Source organism: Oncorhynchus tshawytscha, linkage group LG30, assembly GCF_018296145.1.
Source record: "Oncorhynchus tshawytscha isolate Ot180627B linkage group LG30, Otsh_v2.0, whole genome shotgun sequence".
Classification (NCBI taxonomy): domain Eukaryota; kingdom Metazoa; phylum Chordata; class Actinopteri; order Salmoniformes; family Salmonidae; genus Oncorhynchus; species Oncorhynchus tshawytscha.
The window spans coordinates 7,232,815-7,256,462 of record NC_056458.1 but is presented as its reverse complement, the minus strand read 5'-3'; the positions used below and the strand labels follow the sequence as shown (position 1 = coordinate 7,256,462).

At 43.3% G+C, this 23,648-nt stretch overlaps 1 protein-coding gene across 15 annotated transcripts in view; it reads left to right on the top strand.

Annotated features, from left to right (window-relative positions):
* Positions 1-23,648, top strand: part of LOC112228881 (ryanodine receptor 1) — a 72,314-nt gene that overhangs the window by 29,527 nt on the left and 19,139 nt on the right. For 8 of the 15 annotated variants that reach the window (XM_024394611.2, XM_024394607.2, XM_024394609.2 and 5 more), the window contains 39 exons: positions 17-206; positions 331-445; positions 559-679; positions 904-1,073; positions 1,254-1,474; positions 1,746-1,836; positions 1,995-2,135; positions 2,265-2,428; positions 2,900-2,978; positions 3,070-3,159; positions 3,281-3,424; positions 3,536-3,613; positions 3,713-3,788; positions 3,881-4,004; positions 4,083-4,198; positions 4,324-4,391; positions 4,519-4,640; positions 4,848-4,897; positions 4,989-5,049; positions 5,156-5,282; positions 5,387-5,498; positions 5,656-5,737; positions 5,833-5,963; positions 6,069-6,389; positions 6,480-6,720; positions 7,300-7,387; positions 8,016-8,108; positions 8,797-8,811; positions 11,336-11,506; positions 11,647-11,706; positions 11,806-11,940; positions 12,303-12,415; positions 18,970-19,066; positions 19,167-19,273; positions 19,387-19,438; positions 19,574-19,666; positions 23,071-23,170; positions 23,357-23,436; positions 23,517-23,593. In XM_024394611.2, coding sequence (XP_024250379.2) covers positions 17-206; positions 331-445; positions 559-679; positions 904-1,073; positions 1,254-1,474; positions 1,746-1,836; positions 1,995-2,135; positions 2,265-2,428; positions 2,900-2,978; positions 3,070-3,159; positions 3,281-3,424; positions 3,536-3,613; positions 3,713-3,788; positions 3,881-4,004; positions 4,083-4,198; positions 4,324-4,391; positions 4,519-4,640; positions 4,848-4,897; positions 4,989-5,049; positions 5,156-5,282; positions 5,387-5,498; positions 5,656-5,737; positions 5,833-5,963; positions 6,069-6,389; positions 6,480-6,720; positions 7,300-7,387; positions 8,016-8,108; positions 8,797-8,811; positions 11,336-11,506; positions 11,647-11,706; positions 11,806-11,940; positions 12,303-12,415; positions 18,970-19,066; positions 19,167-19,273; positions 19,387-19,438; positions 19,574-19,666; positions 23,071-23,170; positions 23,357-23,436; positions 23,517-23,593 — 4,516 coding nt within the window. The remainder of the gene's footprint in view (positions 1-16; positions 207-330; positions 446-558; positions 680-903; positions 1,074-1,253; positions 1,475-1,745; positions 1,837-1,994; positions 2,136-2,264; positions 2,429-2,899; positions 2,979-3,069; positions 3,160-3,280; positions 3,425-3,535; positions 3,614-3,712; positions 3,789-3,880; positions 4,005-4,082; positions 4,199-4,323; positions 4,392-4,518; positions 4,641-4,847; positions 4,898-4,988; positions 5,050-5,155; positions 5,283-5,386; positions 5,499-5,655; positions 5,738-5,832; positions 5,964-6,068; positions 6,390-6,479; positions 6,721-7,299; positions 7,388-8,015; positions 8,109-8,796; positions 8,812-11,335; positions 11,507-11,646; positions 11,707-11,805; positions 11,941-12,302; positions 12,416-18,969; positions 19,067-19,166; positions 19,274-19,386; positions 19,439-19,573; positions 19,667-23,070; positions 23,171-23,356; positions 23,437-23,516; positions 23,594-23,648) is intronic. The other 7 variants (XM_042309651.1, XM_042309650.1, XM_042309647.1 and 4 more) reach the window with 3 other exon arrangements.

Sequence of the window (23,648 nt, the reverse complement as noted above, 5' to 3'; positions counted from 1 at the left end):
CTATGCCCCCCTGTAGGAGAGAGCGTAGAGGAGAATGCCAACGTGGTGGTGCGTCTTCTGATCCGTCGGCCAGAGTGTTTTGGCCCGGCTCTGAGAGGAGAGGGTGGGAACGGCCTGCTGGCTGCTATAGAGGAGGCCATCAAGATCTCTGAAGACCCTGCCAGGGACGGCCCAACTGTGAAGAAAGACAGGCGCTTCCCCGGCATGTAAGAGCCAAACCACTGAGGGACTGATTGAATATCTACAGTATTTACTAGTGTAGTAGATGAGAACACATTCTCCTTTGACAAGTTTTGGGCCTGCGTGTTGATTCTTCCTTTTCACTGGTAGGTTCCCTGGTGGGGAGGAGCAGCATGAGGAGAACAAGGTTCACCTGGGGAATGCCATCATGTCCTTCTACTCAGCTCTCATTGACTTGCTGGGACGCTGCGCCCCAGAGATGCATGTGAGTACTGAGCGTTGGAAAACATTAAGAGAGAAGCCAAGGGTTATGGAATGGAGCTGGCAAGCTGCTGCGGTTCATTCTAAGACGTTGCTATTTTTTGTTTGGCCCCGCAGTTGATCCAGGCTGGGAAGGGCGAGGCTCTGAGGATCAGGGCCATTCTGAGGTCCCTGGTGCCTATGGAGGACCTTGTGGGAGTCATCAGCCTCTCTGTCCAGATACCAGACTTTGGAAAAGGTGAGTCAGAGGCAAAACCGTTTGGATTCAATGAACTCTTGTGCTGGCTCAAGGAAAGAGAATCTTAAGGTCTTGATGAGGAAATGGAACTAAAGAGGGTTTAAGTTTAGTTTGATCATTAATATATTCCATTTTATATCTGTAATTAGTCAGAATCGTTAAATAATGTGAATCCTAACATTATTCTTCTCTTCAAATTCCCTCTGTCTTTTTGTGATGTCTAGATAACAGCGTCATTGAACCCAAGATGTCTTCCAGTTTTGTGCCGGACCACAAGGCTCCCATGGTGCTGTTCCTTGACAGAGTGTATGGTATTGACAACCAAGACTTCCTGCTTCATGTGCTGGAGGTGGGCTTCCTGCCTGACATGAGGGCAGCTGCTTCTCTGGACACAGTGAGTCATCCTTTCTCTCTCTCACTACTCATATACACTACATAAGGCATTCACTTTGTCTGCTCTTATGCTCCTCTTTGATTTAGGCGTCATATGAACACTTGCTTTGTATTGAAAAGGTAGTGTGTGGTCTTTTGAATGCAGAGAATATGACCGTTTAAATGGATCTCTCCCCACTAGGCGTCATTCTGCACCACAGAGATGGCCCTGGCTCTGAACCGCTACCTCTCTCTGGCCGTGCTGCCCCTCATCACCAAGTGTGCCTTTTTGTTCGCCGGCACTGACCACCGGGCCATCATGATCGACTCTATGCTGCACACCATCTACCGGCTGTCCCGCGGACGAGCCTTCACTAAGGCCCAGAGAGATGTCATAGAGGAGTGTCTCATGGCTTTGTGCAAGTGAGTTGGACTTATTGCCCTGGCACGGTTCACCTTCTAACTGTCGTTATCTAACAATCTGTCTTTCTGCATTGCGTAAGTGGAATTTCTGTCTTTGTTTCCCCTATAAGTTAATGTTAATGTCTCCTGGACATTGGGATGTCCTCTTCCATAAGCTATTTGCACAGTGCACTTTTAGTGAGTTGTTTAACCATGCTTGATGCATTTATTTATTTATTATTATTTATTCAGATTATTTACATGCGCTTATTTATTTGCCTCTATTTCCTAGGAATCTGCGGCCATCCATGTTACAACACCTGTTGAGAAGGCTGGTATTTGATGTGCCAATTCTCAATGAATATGCCAAAATGCCACTCAAGGTATGGACATGTCTTAACGTGTCATTGGACAATCAAAACTTTATAGAAACAAAACAACTAAATGAAGATGGCCACGTCAAGATAGTCAATGAATTTATCATCCAGATGTTAGTATGCCAGATTAAGCTGATTTCATAATGTTATTTTGTTGGCTGCAGCTTTTGACCAATCACTATGAGCGTTGTTGGAAGTACTATTGCCTGCCCAATGGCTGGGGCAACTTTGGAGTGTCATCCGAGGAGGAGCTGCATCTCACCCGCAAACTCTTCTGGGGCATCTTTGAGTCCCTGGCCCACAAGGTTACACTATTACACTGCTCTATCAGCTGCATGGAAACCTAGGAAATGTTTGCCTCCAATAAGAAAATGTTGATATGGTATATCGTTGTATAGAAAATATTTCACTATGTCCTCTGGTTCTGGTTTCAGAAATTTGATGCTGAGCTGTTCAAAATTGCCATGCCGTGCATATGCGCCATTGCTGGGGCCATCCCTCCAGATTATGTAGATGCCAGCTACTCCTCCAAGACTGAGAAGAAAGCTTTGGTGGATGCAGAGGGAAACTTTGATCCCAAACCAGTGGAGACCACAAAGTAAGACCCTGGAATGGGAGAAGGCAGTAAACCAATAGGAGAATACTCTAAAACAAATTATAAACTGGGTGGTTTGAGCCCTGAATGCTGATTGGCTGAAGGCCATGGTATATATTAGACCGTATACCACGGGTATGACGAGACATTTGTTTTACTGCTCTAATTGCGTTGGTAACCAGTTTATAATAGCGATAAGGCTCTTCGGGGGGTTGTGATGTATGGCCAATATACCACAGCTAAGGGCTGTGTCCAGGCACTCCGCGTTGCGTCTTGCGTAAGAACAGCCCTTAGCCGTGGTATATTGGCCATATACCACACCTCCTCGGGCCTTATAGCTTAAATAGATAAGACACTGTATCAACCGACAGTGTTGATATTTTCATAAATATTACGCAATATCCTCTGCTTTTAGCTACTGTATAGTAAGTTATGACTATGGAATACTGAAGTCTACGATGTTTTGTATTCTAGTACTATCATCCCTGAGAGATTGGATGGCTTCATCAACAGATATGCTGAGTACACACATGACAAGTGGGCTTTTGAAAAGGTCAGAAAAAAAGATCAACTTGAAGTGTCTGTGTATCAGTACAATGTACTGTGCAACTGAAGTCATTTGCTGCATGTCTGTTCACCTGCAGATTCAGAATAATTGGACGTATGGAGAGATGTTGGATGAAAATTCGAAAACTCACCCCATGCTCCGACCGTACAAAACATTCTCCGAGAAGGTAAGAGGCACAGTTGATCATTTTCTTCCGCAATGCATAGTGATTTCTGTCAACCACCGGAAGGTGTTTATGTTGCTGCTCACTGATGCCCTCAGCCTGTAACGATCTCTTCCCTTTATAGGACAAAGAGATCTACCGTTGGCCCATCAAAGAGTCCATGAAGGCCATGATTGCATGGGAGTGGACTCTGGATCAAACGAGGGAAGGAGATGAAGCCAAGACTGAGCAGAAGAAGGCAGCCCGGAAGATCTCTCAGACTGCGCAGGTACAGAGAAGTGGGAATATCAAAAAAAGGATGGAAAAACCGTTTTTCAGATCAGACAGAGATGATGAAAAGTCTTAATGAATGTTACGAATACAAATATGTGTATTTCAGGCAACATATGACCCCAGCCATGGCTACAGTCCCCAACCAATTGAAATCTCCCACACGGCACTGTCAAGAGAGCTGCAGGTATGATAACGCTGAAGTCTGGACCGTCCGTCTTATTTGCTTCACACATTCTTTTTTTACCATGTTTTTTTTTCTTCTTTTAATGTCTCATTTGCCCAGTCAATGGCAGAACAACTTGCAGAGAACTATCACAACACCTGGGGTCGAAAAAAGAAGATGGAGCTGCAGTCCAAAGGTCAGAGGTCATTCTCTTTTGCGGTGGGGGGGGGGTCACCTTTCACTTTTAGCAAAGTTAATGGCAACTCTGTGTGCTTTGACTGTGTGTAGGAGGAGGCGCCCACCCTTTGCTTGTGCCCTATGACACCCTGACAGCGAAGGAGAAGGCACGAGACAGGGAAAAGGCTCACGAGCTTCTCAAATTTCTCCAACTCAATGGATTTGCAGTCACCAGGTAAAAGGAGAAGTGATTGACGTCATCGAAGCAACTGCCTATGTATTAACAAGTCATGCTTTTTAATGCTTTCTCTAGAGGAATGAAAGACATGGAGTCAGACATCTCATCTATCGAGAAGCGCTTTGCCTATGGTTTCCTGCAGAAGCTGTTGAAGTGGATGGAGATCGCCCAAGAGTTCATAGCTCATCTTGGTAGAGTGCACTCTGGGAGGAGGGTGGATGATAATAACCAATGAAATAGTGCTCAGTTAATGTCAGTGTTGACATTTCACTTGTTAACAACACTCCAAAATCTTTTTCCTGTGTGTTTTTTCCAGAGGCTGTGGTGAGCAGTGGCAGAGTGGAGAAGTCGCCTCATGAGCAGGAGATCAAATTCTTTGCCAAGGTGAGAGCAGAATCACTTTGAAACAGGCCCGTTTTCGAGGGGAGGACAGATTACATTTGATTCAGCTGTTACATGTTTCCTGCAGGGGTATAACGATATATGTGATGATGAACTGTGTTTGTCTCAGATCTTGTTGCCCCTGATCAACCAGTACTTTAAAAACCACTGTCTGTACTTCCTGTCCACACCGGCCAAAGTCCTGGGTAGTGGAGGACATTCCTCTAACAAGGAGAAAGAGATGATTGCCAGGTAACTCTCGGTCACATCGTCTTAAGGATATTGTTATGCCTGACTTTAGTTAGTCGACTTTAGACACTTTTATCTCTATTCATCCTCTCAAGTCTCTCTTTTGAACCTGTGCTGTAATTTCTCCTTTTCTCTTACCTTTATTTTCATAATTCATTCCATTTCTCTGCATTTCCGCCTCTTTTCTGTTGGATTTCTCTCCTGTCGTAGTATCTTCTGTAAAATGGCTGCTCTGGTGAGACACAGAGTTTCTCTCTTCGGTAAGACATCTGCATTGTCCTGATGATTTAGTTCTGTCTGGTCCAGTCAGCCGTTGTCTTTTCCCTTATGTTTTCCTCTGCACTATTTAAGGGAACGACGCTGCTGCTATTGTCAATTGTCTTCACATCCTGGCACGATCACTCGATGCAAGGTAATCGGGCACTTGTCTGAAATGTTTTCACAATCCAAATACAAAGGTATTGGATCAAGATTTTCTCATAGCCGTACTTTTCCCCTCCCTGCTCTGAATTCCTCAGGACGGTGATGAAGTCTGGGCCTGAGATTGTGAAGGCAGGGCTCCGGTCGTTCTTTGAGGGTGCAGCTGATGATATCGAGAAGATGGTGGAGAACCTCAAACTGGGCAAGGTGTCTAAAGGCAACCAGGTAAGAGCAAAGTGTCTACAAGAGAACAGGTAGGAATTGAACAATTCCAGAACTTTTGCCTTTTGGTCTGAAATGTCTTGTCCTACTGTATTGTCCGTCTACAGCAGGTGAAAGGCGTGTCCCAGAACATCAACTACACCACCATTGCTCTGCTCCCAGTCCTCACCTCCCTGTTCGACCACATCTCTCAGCACCAGTTTGGAGATGATGTCATGCGTGAGTCATATGCCATCACAGCATTCATGACACAGCATTCATGTGATGACACAGCATTCCAGTTGACTTACTCTCAAAACTTTGAAAAGGTGTCATGTTGATAAAAGAAAAGAAAATAAAAAAAATTGTTTTTTTAATGTGTGTTCGTGGTGGTCAGTGGATGATCTCCAGATGTCGTGTTACCGCATCATGTGCGCCATCTACTCCCTGGGCAGTGTCAAGAACCCTCATGTGGAGAGGTGAGTCTGGATCAGGCTCTGTTTCTGTGTTAACAGTACAGCAATACAAACCTGATCATCTGTGAGTTTGACTGGCCATGACATCCCTCCTCCAGGCAGAGGCCAGCCCTGGGGGAGTGTCTGGCCCATCTGGCGGCTGCTATGCCTGTGGCCTACCTCGAGCCCCATCTCAATGAGTACAATGCCTTCTCGGTTTACACCACCAAGAGCCCCAGAGAAAGAGCCAGTGAGTGTCCATCTGCTCCTGTGACGTGTTCTCTGTCCAACCCCTGACTTTTGAGTTCCTCAACTCTCTCTGTCTCTCTCGCTCTGTCTCTATCCATGTCCATAGTCTTGGGTCTGCCCAACGAGGTCCAGGAGTTATGCCAGGACATACCAGAGCTAGACGTTCTGCTGAAAGAGATCGGGGACTTGGCAGAGTCAGGTGCCCGTTACACTGAGATGCCCCATGTGATCGAGATCACTCTGCCCATGCTGTGTAACTACCTGCCCCGCTGGTGGGAGAGAGGATTAGAGAACTTCCCTGAGCTGGAGGGCCAGATCTGCACCGACGTCACCTCTGACCAGCTCAACCAGCTGCTGGGCAGCATCATGAAGATCGTGGTCAACAACCTGGGCATTGACGAGGCATCCTGGATGAAGAGGCTGGCTGGTGAGGTTGCCACAATGCTGTGTGTGTACTATGCCTGTCTGTGTGTGTTTTCTTGCCATCTCACCATGGCCACTCCTCTTCTATCCCTAGTCTTCTCCCAGCCTATTGTGAGCAGGGCCAGGCCAGAGATGCTCAAGTCCCATTTCATCCCCACCATGGAGAAGCTGAAGAAGAGGACAGGGAAGGTGGTGGCCGAGGAGGACCACCTGCGTATGGAGGGGAAGGCCGAGGGGGACGAGGAGGAGGGCACCATCAGGGATGAGTTTGCTGTGCTCTGCAGGGACCTGTACGCCCTCTACCCTCTCCTCATCCGCTATGTGGACAATAACAGGTACAGCACACAGGCAAACCAGTGGCCAGTCATGTTTTTTTCTTTAGAAATGTACACCCTTTCATATCCAGTATTCTACTGTATGCTAACATTCCATGCCAGAAGCCATTTGTAATGCCGTGTGTGTAGGTGTCAGGGAAGTCAGGCGCAGGAGAATCGAACTTGGTATAAATGGAGTAGTTTAATAACGTTTAACAAAACTCCAAAGCCAAAGTACAATAATAAATTAAAGTGGGCACAAAACCCGTCGCGCACCAATCCAAAATACACAAGCATAAAAAACAAACAATCTCTGACAAGAACATGAGGGGAAACAGAGGGTTAAATACACAACATGTAGTTAATGGGATTGGAACCAGGTGTGTAGGAAGACAAGACAAAACCAATGGAGAATGAAAAATGGATCAATGATGGCTAGAAGACCGGTAATGTCGAGCACCGACCGAACAAGGAGAGGCATCGACTTCGGCAGAAGTCGTGACACCATTCACATGGCCAGTTGTCTTTGCCTAAATGTGTGTTGTGGTGTTGGCGGTCTCTTGGTCACTAAAACCTTAAAGAGATGTCCTCCATTTGCAGGGCGAGGTGGTTGACATGCCCTGACCCAGATGCAGAGGAGCTCTTCAGAATGGTTGGAGAGGTCTTCATCTTCTGGTCCAAATCTCATGTGAGTAAATGGTTGAAAGGTGACCACTTCCTCTGTCATATCACCAGCAGCATACCACCCTGCATCCCACTGCCAGTTTGCCTCTGAAGCTAAGCAGGGTTGGTCCTGATCGGTTCCTCGATGGGGGACCAGATGCTGCTGGAAGTGGTGTTGGACGGCCAGTATGGGGCACACTTCTCTCTGGTCTTAAAATGACCGAATCCCAATGCCCCAGGGCAGTGAGGGGGACATTGCCCTGTGTAGGGTGCCATCTTTCGGATGGGACGTTAAACGGCTGTCCTGACTCTCTGTGGTCATTCAAAACTCCCATGGCACTTTTCGTATCAGTAGGGGCGTTTACCCCGGGGTCCTGGTTAAATTCCCGACCTGGCCCCATTTCCATCATGGCCACCTAATCATTCCTAATTGGCATATATCACTCCTTACCACTCCACCATGCTAGCTGATGTGTGGCACAAAATGGTTGCCATGCGTCACCCAGGTGAGTGCCACACATTGGTGGTGGATGAGGTGAGTTTCCCCCTTGCTGTGTAAAGCTCTTTGAGTACCTCAGTTGGTGCTATATAAACCCAATCTACTATTATTGTTATTGTTATTCCTTTTCTTTCTCTTTCTTGTGTCTCTGTAGAACTTCAAGCGAGAGGAACAGAACTTTGTGGTGATGAATGAGATTAATAACATGTCTTTCCTCACTGCTGACAGCAAGAGCAAGATGAGCAAGGTGAGACCATCTGGGGTTAAAGAGCCGTTCAGTTACCTTCAGCGTTGAACTGTTGTGACACGTTAGACTGATGCCAGCAGATTTGGGGGAGACTATGGATTTCTGAAACGTTGATCATAAATGAGGTCATGGAGCCGGCGTTTCATTTCACGTCCTGCATCATTTGCTTTCAAATGTTTCAACAGCAAAAAAAAAAGATGTCTGACGTACTTAATTGTCAATTCATTTTTTGATCTTCTCCTAGCCTATTGGAGCAAACCGTATTGTGTTTAATTTACCTATACAAATCCGGTGTATCTTTTTCAAAACTGTGTACTTAATATCTGCATAGCACAATGCTGTATCATCACTGACAATAACCCCACAGAAAAGGCTCTTCTTTCAAGTCTTTTCCCTACGACGTCTTCAGCAGGTATTGTATATTAGAAACCTTTTAAAAAATGTTTTGTTTTTTTGCTAGATCATTTTGGCAACTTTTCAGCCATGTTTTTCATGCCGGCCTTGGCCTCTCTCTCTCTCTCTCTCTCTCTCTCCGTTTGAGGACTAAGAGAAGCATACGATCCTAATCTATAAGATTAGTCCGTGTATATGCCAGTAGAGAGGTCGAGTATTGTAGCGATAGCAGGTGTGTTAAGTGTTCTCTCTTTGACCTTTGTCCTCTTTTTCTGTGTTGATGCTGGGTTTCCAGGGCAGCGACTCAGAGGTTAGACTTTTGTTTCTGCACGACCGCTGTGCTGACCGCATGGCACCTCACTTTTGAGGGGCTTTTCATCAACCCCTCCGACACACTGGCACACCGGGACACCACAACCACACTTCTAGCGTGTTCCAATACAACACCCACACACAGCTAGCGGCCAAATACTTTGTATATAGAGACAGGTGTGCATGTCCACTCGGTAACTAGCTACGTGTTTCGCACTCTACCGCAACACCAATGGGACGAAACTGGGTCCAGCATTTCACATGTTTATATCTGCACGATGACACACAGAAATAGAAAACAGTTGGTCTGAATTGACTTACATGCGTCACTGATATGCTTTAGATCCAGTTACACTGTCGACAACACTGGGGACTGGCTTGTGTTCACATATCTAGACGGTGACATACACTCAGCTAAACGTCCAGCTCTTAATCTCTCATAAAACGTTTACTGGTCATCTGCATAGAATTACATTCATAAACACACTTGTGTGACAGGCACAGTAGAAAAGGCCAGAGAAAAGCAGCATACTGATACAACACTATTGGACGAAGGGCCGGGCCATCGTGGGCCACCCTCAGTCCTGCCAGTGTGTGACGGGGGGAGTCTGGAGGAGCTTGATGAAAGTACTCTGCCTTAGAGTCGGGCTCATGGCACTAGGCTCCGCACTAGGCCTGCCCAAAGCAGCAGTGGGAGCAGAGTGCCATCATCCTGCCAATGAGTTTGCACTTAGTTGATTGTAGTTGGGTTGGAGTCATCCTGTCATGTCTTTACTTTTCTGTTGAAGGTTGGTTGGTCTATAGCATTTGTGATCAAGCTCACTCCGCAAGGGGATGTTAGCCCCCCTCTCTGCGCTCAGCACTCACTCCCTTTAACTGTGTCAGACCATGGCTTAGCTTCTTCATATCCCCCAGTCAGTCTCCACCCACCCACCTGTCCCACTTTAACCCTGACCTGACACTATATTTAACAGGACTGAAGCAGGTCTCTGGGACAAGCTCTATACTACCCTATGTAGAATATGCCTGATGTGACTTTACCTCACCTCATTCTATTTTAATCAAACCTGTCTTCTAAAATCTCCCCTAAAACCATCACACCCACCTTCCTCTAAACAAGCCTTATTCGTAACACACTCCTTGCATTGAAGTACTGGTTTGGAGAAGCGGTTGAATCTGCCTGGACTTATCAGTGGCTTTGAAACACTCCTACCACTCACACACACACTCACAGGGAAACGTAACGGGGAAAAGCTAGATGCACTTTTTTCGGCATGAAGGGCGTACTCTGAGCTGCATCTACGTAGAGCAGTTCACTGTAACTCATTGTTCTCACTTTTCACCACTGCAGATTCCCTTAGTCCTTCAGTGCATTTATCTAATTTAATAGGATCTCTATGGGCTTTGCATCCTCTCCTGTTCTGTGGGGCGGCCATTACTATGGGCTCCTCTGTTATCTTCACTCCTTTGGCCATCCTCAGCCTGCTGTATGACACACACATACAAGCTTGCTGGGGACGTCATAGAGGGCAGACAACAGACAATGTTCCCTCACAGAAACAGCACAGGAGTGCGGGAGTAGAGCACAGGGGCGACAGAACGTATCCCACGGACATTTTGGTTTGCTTGTGTGATTTGCTAGTTGGTAGCTAACACCTTCAGTCTGATTCTAGTTCCCATCAACATGATGCTACTAACAGCAAATTGTTTTGTGTGTTTTCAACAGGAGCGTCTGTTACTCTCCGACACAATATAACGTATTGTCATTCGTCATTCTTCACCTAGTTCTGCTGGTGCCAAACTCACCTGAGAAACATACTGTAGAAGGTTATTTTTCACCAGTGTTTCCATCGAATGCTGGATGGTTTTTCATGTGGACGTAATGTGTGTGTTGTAAGCATGTTTTTATATGTGCAGTTTGACTGATTTCCTGTCCTACAGATTAGAATGATTCCTTTCAGTTGTCGTCCCCCAACCCCATCACCCCCCCCCCCCCAGCCCTTCTCAATACAGTATTACATTCTCACATTCCCCTCCACCTTTACCAGCCAGTAGTTCAGAGATTCAGATCATTATGGTGCTGAGATGTAGCCCTCATTCCGGGTATCCGTAGGTTGCTCATTCAGTACATTGCTTGTCCACATGCCGCAAACACTGAAGGATATGGTAATGTAAAGGAAGTGACCTAGACTGAAGGGTTCAGAGAGGAGTCCATGGCTCTTGATATTACAGGGTGTTAATTATTGGCATTGTGATAGCTACTGTCCGGGTGAACAGGTAGGGGGACACTGTCTAACTCAACAGGTCATTCAAATGAGAAGAAATGGTCACATGTCCACTGGAATACAAGTAGCAAGTTGGGAATAATGCGTGTTGTGACATTGAATCAGTGTTGTCATGGGTTCAATGCTAAGCAGTGTTACTTGATACGTGGTACAGTGCCACCGCATAGTGGTTGTGGCGCCAACCGTATGTATGAGGAAGACATGCGTAACGCCTTGGTCCCTCCTTATGTTCTCCAGGCTGGTGGCTCAGACGTGGAGCGTACCAAGAAGAAGAGACGGGGAGACCGTTACTCGGTGCAGACGTCACTTATTGTGGCTGCCCTGAAAAAGATGCTCCCCATCGGCCTCAACATGTGCTCCCCTGCTGATCACGAGCTTATCAACCTGGCCAAGATCCGATACTCGTTGGTAGTGTGCCCTCTCTCGGCTGTCTTGAATAACTCTGCCATACTAACCATGTAGACTAGTCTTATGTGCCGGACCATAGGGCTGTATATCTAGACAAAGAAATTGTTCCCAAAATTAAATATCAAAATATTTTCTTCCAGAGGGACACTGATGAGGAAGTAAGGGAGTTCTTGCAAAACAACCTGCATCTTCAAGGCAAGGTAAGATGGAGTGGGTAGGTACAGGAAAGTGATACATGTTGTTCCTCCAGCTGCAGTGTGTGTTCCCCCAGCTGCAGTGTGTGTGTGTGTTGTGTCCAGGTAGAGAACCCGTCCATGCGCTGGCAGATGTCCCTGTATAAGGAGATGGCAGGGAAGGCTGAGGATGCTGACGCTCCAGAGAAGGTGGTGAAGAGGGTGCAGGAGGTGTCAGCTGTGCTCTATCACATTGAGGTGGTGAGTAGAGTAATACACCCATGTTCAAACCTACAGCGTCAATATAATCCTACAGCGTCAATATAATCCTACTGCATCAATATAATCCTACTGCGTCAATATAATCCTACTGCGTCAATATAATCCCACAGCGTCAATATAATCCCACAGCGTCAATATAATCCCACAGCGTCAATATAATCCCACAGCGTCAATATAATCCCACAGCGTCAATATAATCCTACAGCATCAATATAATCCTACAGCGTCAATATAATCCTACAGCATCAATATAATCCTACAGCCTCCCTATAATCCTACTTAACACACATGGCATGATGTCAGTGGTGCCGTTTCTCTCAGTTCTTTCTTCTCTCACTTAGACGGAGCACCCTTTCAAATCCAAGAAGATGGTGTGGCACAAACTGCTGTCCAAGCAGAGACGCAAGGCTGTGGTAGCCTGCTTTAGGATGACGCCACTCTACAACCTACCCAGGTCAGAGAGACTACTACAGCCTTGTATTCAAACACATATACACACATATACACAATGTACAAAACATTAAGAACGTATTAAGAACACATATGAACATTAAGAGCCTATATGTTGAGAGAATGCCAAGTGTGTGCAATGCTGTCATCAAAGGCAAAGGGTGTCTACTTTGAAGAATCTAAAATCTAAAATATATTTTGATTTGTTTTAACACTTTTTTGGTTACTACATGATTCTATGTGTTATTTCATAGTTTTGATGTCTTCACTATTGTTCTACAATGTAGAAAATATATTTTGTGTGTGTGCGAGCGTGCGTGCGTGCGCGTGCGCGTGTGTGTGTGTGTGTGTGTGTGTGTATTTACAGTTGAAGTTGGAGACTCATATCTCCCTCACTAACTTTAAGCACCAGCTGTCAGAGCAGCTCACAGATCACTGCACCTGTACACAGCCCATCTATAAATATCCCATCCAACTACCTCATCCCCATACTGTTTTTTTTCTCCTTTGCACCCAAGTATCTCTACTTGCACATTCATCTTCTGCACATCTATCACTCCAGTGTTTAATTGCTGAATTGTAATTATTTTGCCACTATGGCCTATTTATTGCCTTTACCTCCCTTATCTTACTTCATTTGCACACACTGTATATATATATACTTTTTTCATATTGTGTTATTGACTGTATGTTTGTTTATTCCATGTGTAACTCTGTGTTGTTGTTTGTGCCGCACTGCTTTACTTTATCTTGGCCAGGTCGCAGTTATAAATGAGAACTTGGCAGTTTTAATGACTCCAACCTATATGTATGTAAACTTTATACACAGTTGAAGTCGGAAGTTTACATACACTTAGGTTGGAGTCATTAAAACTTGTTTTTCAACCACTCCGCAAATTTCTTGTTAACAAACTATATTTTTGGCAAGTCGGTTAGGACATCTACTTTGTGCATGACACAAGTCATTTTTCCAACAATTGTTTACAGACAGATTATTTCACTTATAATTCACTGTATCACAATTTCAAGTCCACTAAGTTGACTGTGCCTTTAAACAGCTTGGAAAATTCCAGAAAATTATGTCATGGCTTTAGAAGCTTCTGATAGGCAAATTGACATAATTCGAGTCAATTGGAGGTGTACCTGTGGATGTATTTCAAGACCTATCTTCAAACTCAGTGCCTCTTTGCTAGACATAATTGGAAAATCAAAAAAAATCTGCCAAAACCTCAGAAAAAAAGTCTGTTTCATCCTTGCGAGCAATTTCCTGAAGGTACCTCCTTCATCTGTACAAACAATAGTACGCAAATATAAACACCATGGGACCACGCAGCCGCCATTACCGCTCAGGAAGAAGACGCATTCAGTCTCCTAGAGATGAACGTACTTTGGTGCGAAAAGTGCAAATCAATCCCAGAACAACAGCAAAGGACCTTGTGAAGATGCTGGAGGAAACGGGTACAAAAGTATCTATATCCACAGTAAAACGAGTCCTATATCGACATAACCTGAAAGGCCGCTCAGCAAGGAAGAAGCCACTGCTCCAAAACCGCCATAAAAAAGCCAGACTACGGTTTGCAACTTCACATGGGGACAAAGATTATTATTTTTGGAGATATGTCCTCCCGTCTGATGAAACAAAAATAGAACTGTTTGGCCATAATGACCATTGTTATGTTTGGAGGAAAAAGGGGGAGGCTTGCAAGCCAAAGAACACCATCCCAACCGTGAAGCACGAGGGTGGCAGCATCATGTTGTGGGGGTGCTTTGCTGCAGGAGGGACTGGTGCACTTCACAAAATAGATGACGTCACGAGGAAGGAAAATGATGTAGATTTATTGAAGCAACATCTCAAGGCATCAGTCAGGAAGTTAAAGCTTGGTCACAAATGGGTCTTCCAAATAGATAATGACCCCAAGCATACTTCCAAAGTTGTGGTAAAATTTAAGGACAACAAAGTCAAGGTATTGGAGTGGCCATCACAAAGCCCTGACCTCAATCCTATAGAAAATTTGTGGGCAGAACAGAAAAAAGTGTGTGCGAGCAAGGAGGCCTACAAACCTGACTCAGTTACACCAGCTCTGTCAGGAGGAATGGGCCAAAATTCACCCAAGTTCAACAATTTAAAGGCAATGCTACCAAATACTAATTGAGTTTATGTCAACTTCTGGCCCACTGAGAATGTGATGAAAGAAATATAAGCTGAAATCAATCATTCTCTCTACTATTATTCTGACATTTCACATTCTTAAAATAAAGTGGTGATCCTAACTGACCTAAAACAGGGAATTTTTACTTGGATTAAATGTCAGGGATTGTGAAAAACTGAGTTTAAATGTATTTGGCTAAGGTGTATGTAAACTTCCGACTTCAACTATATATATATGTGTGTGTATGTGTGTGTATACACACGCATCTTTTTAAAATATATTTTCCACTACCATCCCCTCCCCTAATTGGAGTAAACTAATGAACAACAACACTTAGGCTTCTACTTCTAGCTTATACATATACATTTTACGTACACAATCTATTTTACAATAGTTATATTTAGTTTGTTTTAGTCCCACCCTTCAGCTCCGTTCAACTCCTCCCATCTACAGTGCCTTGCGAAAGTATTCGGCCCCCTTGAACTTTGCGACCTTTTGCCACATTTCAGGCTTCAAACATAAAGATATAAAACTGTATTTTTTTGTGAAGAATCAACAACAAGTGGGACACAATCATGAAGTGGAACGACATTTATTGGATATTTCAAACTCTTTTAACAAATCAAAAACTGAAAAATTGGGCGTGCAAAATTATTCAGCCCCCTTAAGTTAATACTTTGTAGCGCCACCTTTTGCTGCGATTACAGCTGTAAGTCGCTTGGGGTATGTCTCTATCAGTTTTGCACATCGAGAGACTGAAATTTTTTCCCATTCCTCCTTGCAAAACAGCTCGAGCTCAGTGAGGTTGGATGGAGAGCATTTGTGAACAGCAGTTTTCAGTTCTTTCCACAGATTCTCGATTGGATTCAGGTCTGGACTTTGACTTGGCCATTCTAACACCTGAAATGTGGCAAAAGGTCGCAAAGTTCAAGGAGGCTGAATACTTTCGCAAGGCACTGTATCTCTTAACACCATCCATATTGGATTTCTATTTTTCGTATATTTTTCAACTGCGCTGTGATGCTTCACAAAAGTTCTGAACCTTTCTATTTTCATAGTTTCTATAGATTGTAAGTTAAAGAAAATGTTTTGCTGAAAGTATTATTGATTGATTGACGATGTCTTTTCAAATCACCCAGTAGTGCTATCTGCAGATTTAGCTCCAGGTAAATGTTGCAATTCTTCAGCCATTCCTGGACCTGTGACCAAAAACTAGCTACATATGGTCCCAAAATAAATGACCTAATGACTCTGTCTCTTCGCAGCAAAATCTGCAGAGCTGGGAAGCTTGTATCCCCCATATATGTGGACATATATATATTCTATTCAACACTCTATTGGTTGCAAGATTTTTGTATAATAATTTCAATTGAAAAAGTTTTGAATCCGGTGTTGTTTTCCGTATCATTTCATAAACCACGTTCCATGGAATCGATACATCGAAATCTCTTCCCAACTATTTTGCAATGTATAGGGTACAGCTGTTTTATTTTTGGTCCTTAAATGAAACTGGTACATATTTTAATTTATCACAATTTTCCTTAACACATTTTGGTCTTTATTGCAGGGCCGACAGACCAGTTCCTTACTTTTTCCACTTTCCTCTTCCATTTTTGCGGTAATGCTGCAATTAGTTGGTTGTAATTTTGGGTAAAGCAAACATTTCCATATATTTTTGTTAGCTGCATGTGTGACAAAACTCCACCAGTTCTATTTATGATATAATTTGCAAAGTTTATACTTTTTTTTTAATAAAAAAAGAATGGTTCTGTTATATTTGAGTAACCACAATATTTGTTGTATTATTTGTTCTGTCTTTTCTGGTTGATTAAACTGAAATTGCAACAAACTTTCTATGGCTTGTTTTAAAAATAACAATATTTTTTATCGTTTTCAAATAAACGAAAGTGAGAGGTTGTAATCTGAATAAAGGGAAAAAGGCCATTCTTGAACATGGGGGAGACATTCTTACTAATTTGCTAGAGAACCCGTTTGGATTGAATTATAACTTTTGTATGATTGATGCCTTTAATGCTTTAATATTTAATCATTTCTGCCCTCCGAATTCATATTCATTATATAAAATAGGCCCTTTTAATTTTGTCTTGCTTGCCATTCCAAATCAAAGTTGATATTTTTTTGCTCGTGTAAGTACAAAAACGGGTCGCTAGGTGTAGGCAAGACCATAAGCAAATGGGTGAACTGTGATATGACTAAGGAGTTCGGGAGATTTTTTCCCCCCACAAATAGACAGGTATTTTCCTTTCCATGGTAGCAAGATCTTATCTAATTTTGCTAACTTTTGATTAACATTTATTGGCGTAAGATCATTTCTTTCTTTCGGGATATGTATATCGAGAATGTCCACATCCCCATCAGACCATTTTATTGGTAAACTACACGGTAATGTAACAGTTGTATTTTTTAGTGATCCAATACGTAATATTTATCATAATTTGGTTTTAATCCAGAGAGGTTAGAAAAAGTACCTAGATCCTCTATGAGGCTGTGGAGGTATCCAAATTGTGGATTTAAAAAGAACATGAATCATCAGCTTACAATAACACCTTTTGTTTTTAAGCCCTGGATTTCTAACCCCTTAATATTATTGTTGGATCTGATTTTAACAGCAAAAATTTTGATGGCAATAATAAATAGATATGCCAATTAGTGGACTGGACAACCTTGTTTTACTCCTCTTGACAGTTTAAAACTTTCTGAGAAGTAGACATTATTTTACTATTTTACACCTGGGTTACTATACATAACTTTAACCCATTTTATAAGAGATTCTCCAAAATTGAAATATTCCAGGCATTTATCAAAAGCCTTTTCAAAGTCAGCTATGAATACCAGGCCTTGTTTCCCAGATGTTTCATAGTGTTCTATTGTTTCCAGTGCTTGTCTTATATTATCTCCAATGTATCGTCCATGTAAAAAACCTGTCTGATTTGGATTAATAATATCCAACAATACCTTTTTAATTCTATGCGCTAAGCATTTTACTATCATTTTTGCATCACAACACTGTAGTATAAGAGGCCTCCAATTTTTTATGGACTATATCTTTATATGTACCACTTGGATCCTGTTTCAGTAATAATGAAAGCAGACCGTCCGATACTTTAACGGTCCTCTGAGTATATCAAAAAAGGTTTGGTATACCTCTGCCTAGAAGGCCAGCATCCTGGAGTCGCCTCTTGACTGTTGACATTGAGACTAGTGTTTTGTGGATACTATTTAATGAAGCTGCCAATTGGGGACTTGTGAGGCGTCTGTTTCTCAAACTAGACACTCAAATGTACATGTCTTCTTGATCAGTTGTGCACCGGGGCCTCCCACTCCTCTTTCTATTCTGGTTAGATCCAGTTTGCTAGTAGTACACAGCATTGTACAATATCTTCAGTTTCTTGGTAATTTCTCACATGGAATAGCCTTCATTTCTCAGAACAAGAATAGACTGACGAGTTTCAGAAGAAAGTACTTTGTTTCTGGCCATTTTGAGCCTGTAATCGAACCCACAAATGCTGATGCTCCAGATCCACAACTAGTCTGAAGAAAGCCAGTTTTATTGCTTCTTTAATTAGCACAACCGTTTTCAGCTGTGCCAACATAATTGCAAAAGGGTTTTCTAATGATCAATTAGCCTTTTTAAAATGATAAACTTGGATTAGCTAACACAACGTGACATTGGAACACAGGAGTGATGGTTGCTGATAATGGGCCTCTGTACGCTTATGTAGATATTCCATTACAAATTAGATGTTTCTAGCTACAATAGTCATTTACCATGTCTACACTGTATTTCTGATCAATTTGATGTTATTTTAATGGACAAAAGATGAGCTTTTCTTTCAAAAACAAGGACATTTCTAAGTGACCCCAAACTTTGGAACGGCAGTGTGTATTCACTTGATCTTTCTTGAATAAATTCCTCCATTTCTTTTTGTTTTCCCTCTAACTTATTCTGAGCCTCTATGGTACCGTTTTTTTATTGCTGTTTATCTGTACTGTTAGTCCTTCCATTTTCCTATGGACTCTTTCGACCTAAATTGCTTTTGCTTTAGAGATGGGCACTGAATTGCATGGCCTCCAAATGTAAATGTTAAAAGTGTACCATACAATAAGGGGATCTGCTGTACCTATGTTATGTTGGAAAAAGTTGGTTCTACATTTTTCTTTCCTAGTTAAAAACAAGTTATCATCCAATGGGCTTTGGTCAAATTTCCAACATCCTCGCCCACGTGGAAATTCTGTAGGAGTAATATATATGCCAATTATGCGATGGCCCGACCGCATTCTGTCCATTATCAACACTTTTTAAACTTTTGGTGCCACTGTATATTTAATAACACCCAGCCACAAGTAAAATACAGATACTAACATTTTTCTTCTGTCTGACTCACAGGCATAGAGCTTCCAATATGTTCTTGGAAGGGTACAAACGCAACTGGATCCATACTGAGGGCTACTCCTTTGAGGACAGAATGATAGACGACTTGTCTGTAAGCTCTGCCGCCGCATGCTTGACTCACCTTTTGAGGATTTCAGGATCTGAGAGTTTCCTCCTATAGTTTTACTCCCACATTTCTTTCTCGAACACAGAAAGCCATGGAGCAGGAAGGAGAGGAGGAGGAAGAGACGGAGACCAAGCCAGACCCCCTTCACCAGCTCATTTTGCATTTCAGCCGTACTGCTCTCACAGAAAAGAGGTGGGACTCCTTTTCTCCCTCGAGTATTTTAGTTGAGCAGCTTTTGGATTGAATTCAACACATCTCCACCTTTGATATGTTGCCTAAACCTCTGGTCCTTCTGTTTGTTACAGTAAACTTGATACAGATTACCTATATATGGCATACGCTGATATTATGGCAAAGGTGAGTTATCTTTCTGTTTGAATGACATTTTAGGAGGTTACATTTTAGCGTGTTATGGTTATTTGTATGTTAATGTGTTGTTTTGTTTACAGTATGTAATGTTTTTTTTTTTTTTTCATTTTCTTTGTGTTGTAGAGCTGCCACATTGGTGAGGAGGACGAAGGGGGAGAGGAGGTGGAGGAAGGGGCTGAGGATGAGATGTCCTTTGAGGTGCGACAGACAGAACTGGTATGGGGCGACCAGGGACAGGGGACCGGGGAGACACTGGAGCGGTAGCTCTCGACGCATCGAGTGACCACATCATTCACTGCACATCAGCCCCCCATGCATATGTCTTTCTTCTGTCTCTCCTGTCTGTTTCATCTCTCTTTCTACTGTATGTGTGTTGCTTCATCAAAAATGTTCTGTCCCTCTTTCTCCTTATGTGTGTTTTGCGTCAAACCCAAATGTTTCTGGATTGTACCTTGCCATTGTGGTTAACATCGCGGTTAACATTCTGGAGATGTTGCATGACAAAGTGATCCGGAAAAAAAAACACATTCTGTAGACCAGGCATCATCAACTAGATTCTGCCGCAGGGGAAAAAATGATTGAGTGGATGGTTGGGGGGGGGTTGGAACATAATTACAAATAATTTGTAGACTGCAAATTGATTGAAAGAAGCTCCAACAGATATAATATTGGACTATAGCAATCATTTCAAACTTTGCTTACATTTGTATATGATCACATGTCTCTATTATGTGTGGGAATAGTTGGGAACAGATTTCCAAAATGAAAATCACTTGGAGCTGATTTCCTGGTGTTTTTACAGTATTTTATGTCCATCAAAAAAAAAAAATATATATATATATAAAAAATAATGTTTGCTCAGAAACCACCTGCGGGCCAACTACGGCCGCCAGTTCAGCAACCCTACTGTAGACCATACAAAAATCATGTGGACCCTCCTAAAGCATCGACCTACCTGCTAAGCACAAAGTTCCACTGATGTATATTCCTTCATTTTGGTAGGCAGAATGTGTTTACATGGGTCAAATGAATGTTGTCAAGATATAATGGCTCCTCCATTTTTTTTGCCATAATTTGTATATACACTCAGTGGCCCGTTTGTTAGGTACACCACCCCGTTTCACGAAAATGATTCGCTCCTACAGACAGTGAGTAACGTGGCTTGTTATATAAAGCAGGCAGACGGGCATCAAGGCATTCAGTTAGTGTTCAATTGAACGTTAGAAGGGGCAAAACGAGTGACCTAAGTGACTGAGCGTGGTATGATCGTCGGTGCCAGGCGTGCCGGTTCCAGTATCTCAGAAACGACCGGCCTCCTGGGCTTTTCACGCACGGCATTTTCTAGAGTTTTCCAGAGAATGGTAAGAAAAACAAAAAACATCCAGTCATCGCCAGTCCTGTGGGGAAAACGGCTTGTTTGATGAGAGGTCGAAGGAGAATGACAAGAATTGTGCAAGCTTGCATGCAGGCCACAAACGGGCATAGGCGCAGTGTAGGCGCAGTGCAACAAGTGGTTTGTAGAACGGCATCTCGGAACGCACAACTCGTCGATCCTTGTCACGGATGGGCGATTGCAACAGACGACCATACCTGGTTCCAGTCCTATCAGCTTAAAACAAGAAGAAGAGGCTCCAGTGGGCACGTGATCACAGGCCAATTGAGGAGTGGAAAAAGATTGCCATCGGCATGACGCAACAGGAACTGGGATTCGTCGGACCAAGCAGAGTCAGGGTTTGACGTATGCGGCATTACCTTTATATCGTATATTATATGGCCCCATCCTGCCTGGTGTCAGCGGTATAGGCTGGTGGTGTAATTGTGTGGGGAATGTTTTCCTGGCGCACGTTAGGTCCCTTGATACCTATTGAGAAACGTGTCAATTCCCGAAGAATTCGGGTGGTTCTGGAGGCAAAGGGGGGTCCGACTTGGTAGTAGATGGGTGTACCTAATAAATTGTGTATATCGGTAGTGTATATCGGTATATTTTAATATTTATATATAGTGGTATGTTTGGATGAATAGGAATTCTGTAAATAGTTACCTTTTAGAGTGGAGGAGGTCATTAGCCATGTTGTTAGCTACATGTATACTACTACACATTGTCCCAAGTCTAGCCTATCACTGTCAGCTCATACCCCTTGTGTACTGTATGGTCTTTCATGTAGATTCAGATGGGAATCTCTAACAGAAAAGATCCTGTCTGTTTCTCAGATGGGAGTCTCTAACAGAACTGATCCTGTCTGTTTCTCAGATGGGAATCTCTAACAGAACTGACCCTGTCTGTTTCTCACACCGTAACCAACTAATGAACCTTTGACTGACTTCTGTCCGTGGCAGTTCCATGTTCTCTTTCCGCTCTCCCCCACTTACTCTGGCATAACACGTTCATTTCTATTGACGGAATGTTACTAATCAATGTTGTTCCTTTCCATACTTACTTAGCGTATTGACCAATAGACTACAGTGAAAGCCAGTCTACTCTCCTAGACACATAGGCAGACACATACAGTAACAGTATGTGTACACATAGGTACAGCACTTTCACTGGTAGACAGACTGTATACTATACCTCAGGCAGGGCTTATCCCCCCAAAAACGATTGTTTCCATGGATTGGAAAACCTCTAAGTAATGCCAAGTGCACCTTCACCACACTTACTGGGTATACCATGGTCAGGCATACGCGGGCGGTGGGTGGCGCTTTGGGTGGGTGTGGGTGGGTTAGGAGGGTGGGAGGCTGTGGGTGGGGATACTGATAAAACATGTCTGTATTTTGTTTGAATTCAATCTTGTTTTAAAGAAAATGTTGGTTACAGTATTACATCTGGTTCATTTTTATACCTTTTTATATTAGCTGAACTGCATTACAGTAAATGTGGTTCTGTGACAAAGAGATGTTTTGGGTTTTTAAAAATAGAAACGGAGGGCTGTGTGAAGTTTAAAATGTGATATAAGACACCAGGGGAGAAGCTGTGGTTATTCAATATATCCTGTATGGTCCCTTTGCATTTGCTACCACTGCATTATGCAAGGCCATCGGGGCTGTTTGCTGTAGTCGAACGTTTGCTCAAGTCGGCAAACGTGAAGAACTAGTGTAACGACTCCATGACTAATTAACCGGGGAGAGAGAATGAGACAGACAAGTGATATAAAGCTAATGAAAAGTGGAAAAACGAGTCAAAAAGCACACCAAGCATGCAGGTTTGAATTCGTTTTTTTCCACACAATGAGAGGAAAATGACAAAGAAATTGAGACAGAGACTGAGAATGAGAAACCATATCAACTGTAGACAGACACAGTATGTAGCACAGGATGCTGGTGAGGGGAGGACGGCTCATAATAATGACATGGAAACTATGTGTTTGATACCGTTCCATTTATTCCATTCCTGCCATTCTGTTGAGCCCGTCCTCCCCAATGAAGGTGCCACCAGCCCCCTGTGACATGTAGCATGTACAACTATAGGCCTGCACTAATTAAAACATTTACGGCTGTAAGTCCGTGGAGGTTAGGGAGAACGTCTAGCCAGCTAGGAACTAGCTGTGTGAATGCAGAGTGACTGCGGGGTGGGATGTGTGACCACCAGGACACAGTCACAGCATCTGTGTCTCTTATCGCAGGAAAAAGAGATGGAGAAGCAGAGGCTTCTATACCAGCAGTCCCGTCTCCACAACCGTGGGGCGGCTGAGATGGTGCTGCAGATGATCAGTGCTTGCAAAGGTACTTCCCCGGCCTGTACAGTACATCATGCACGCTCCCTACAGGCTAGCCCTACAAGTCAACGTCTCTCAGTTACGGTGCGCGTATTTGAAGGATACCTGTCATGGTCGACACATTGCGAAGACTATTTATACCCGTCATCTAGAATGGTAAAGAGTACCATTCTACCATTTTTGCTCCATCTAGGTGAGACTGGCTGCATGGTGTCCTCCACTCTTAAACTGGGCATCTCCATCCTAAACGGTGGTAACGTTGAGGTTCAACAGGTTAGTGTCACCCCAGTGGGCTCTGTCCATCTGACCTGAGGTTATAATCGTTATTGACTGGTCTCACTATCTGTTTGCAGAAAATGCTTGAATACCTGAAGGATAAGAAGGACGTCGGCTTCTTTTTGAGTGTCCAGGCTCTAATGCAGACGTGCAGGTTTTTGTCTTCACCCCTGAATTACTCAAGTATAGAATAGAACTTACATACATAC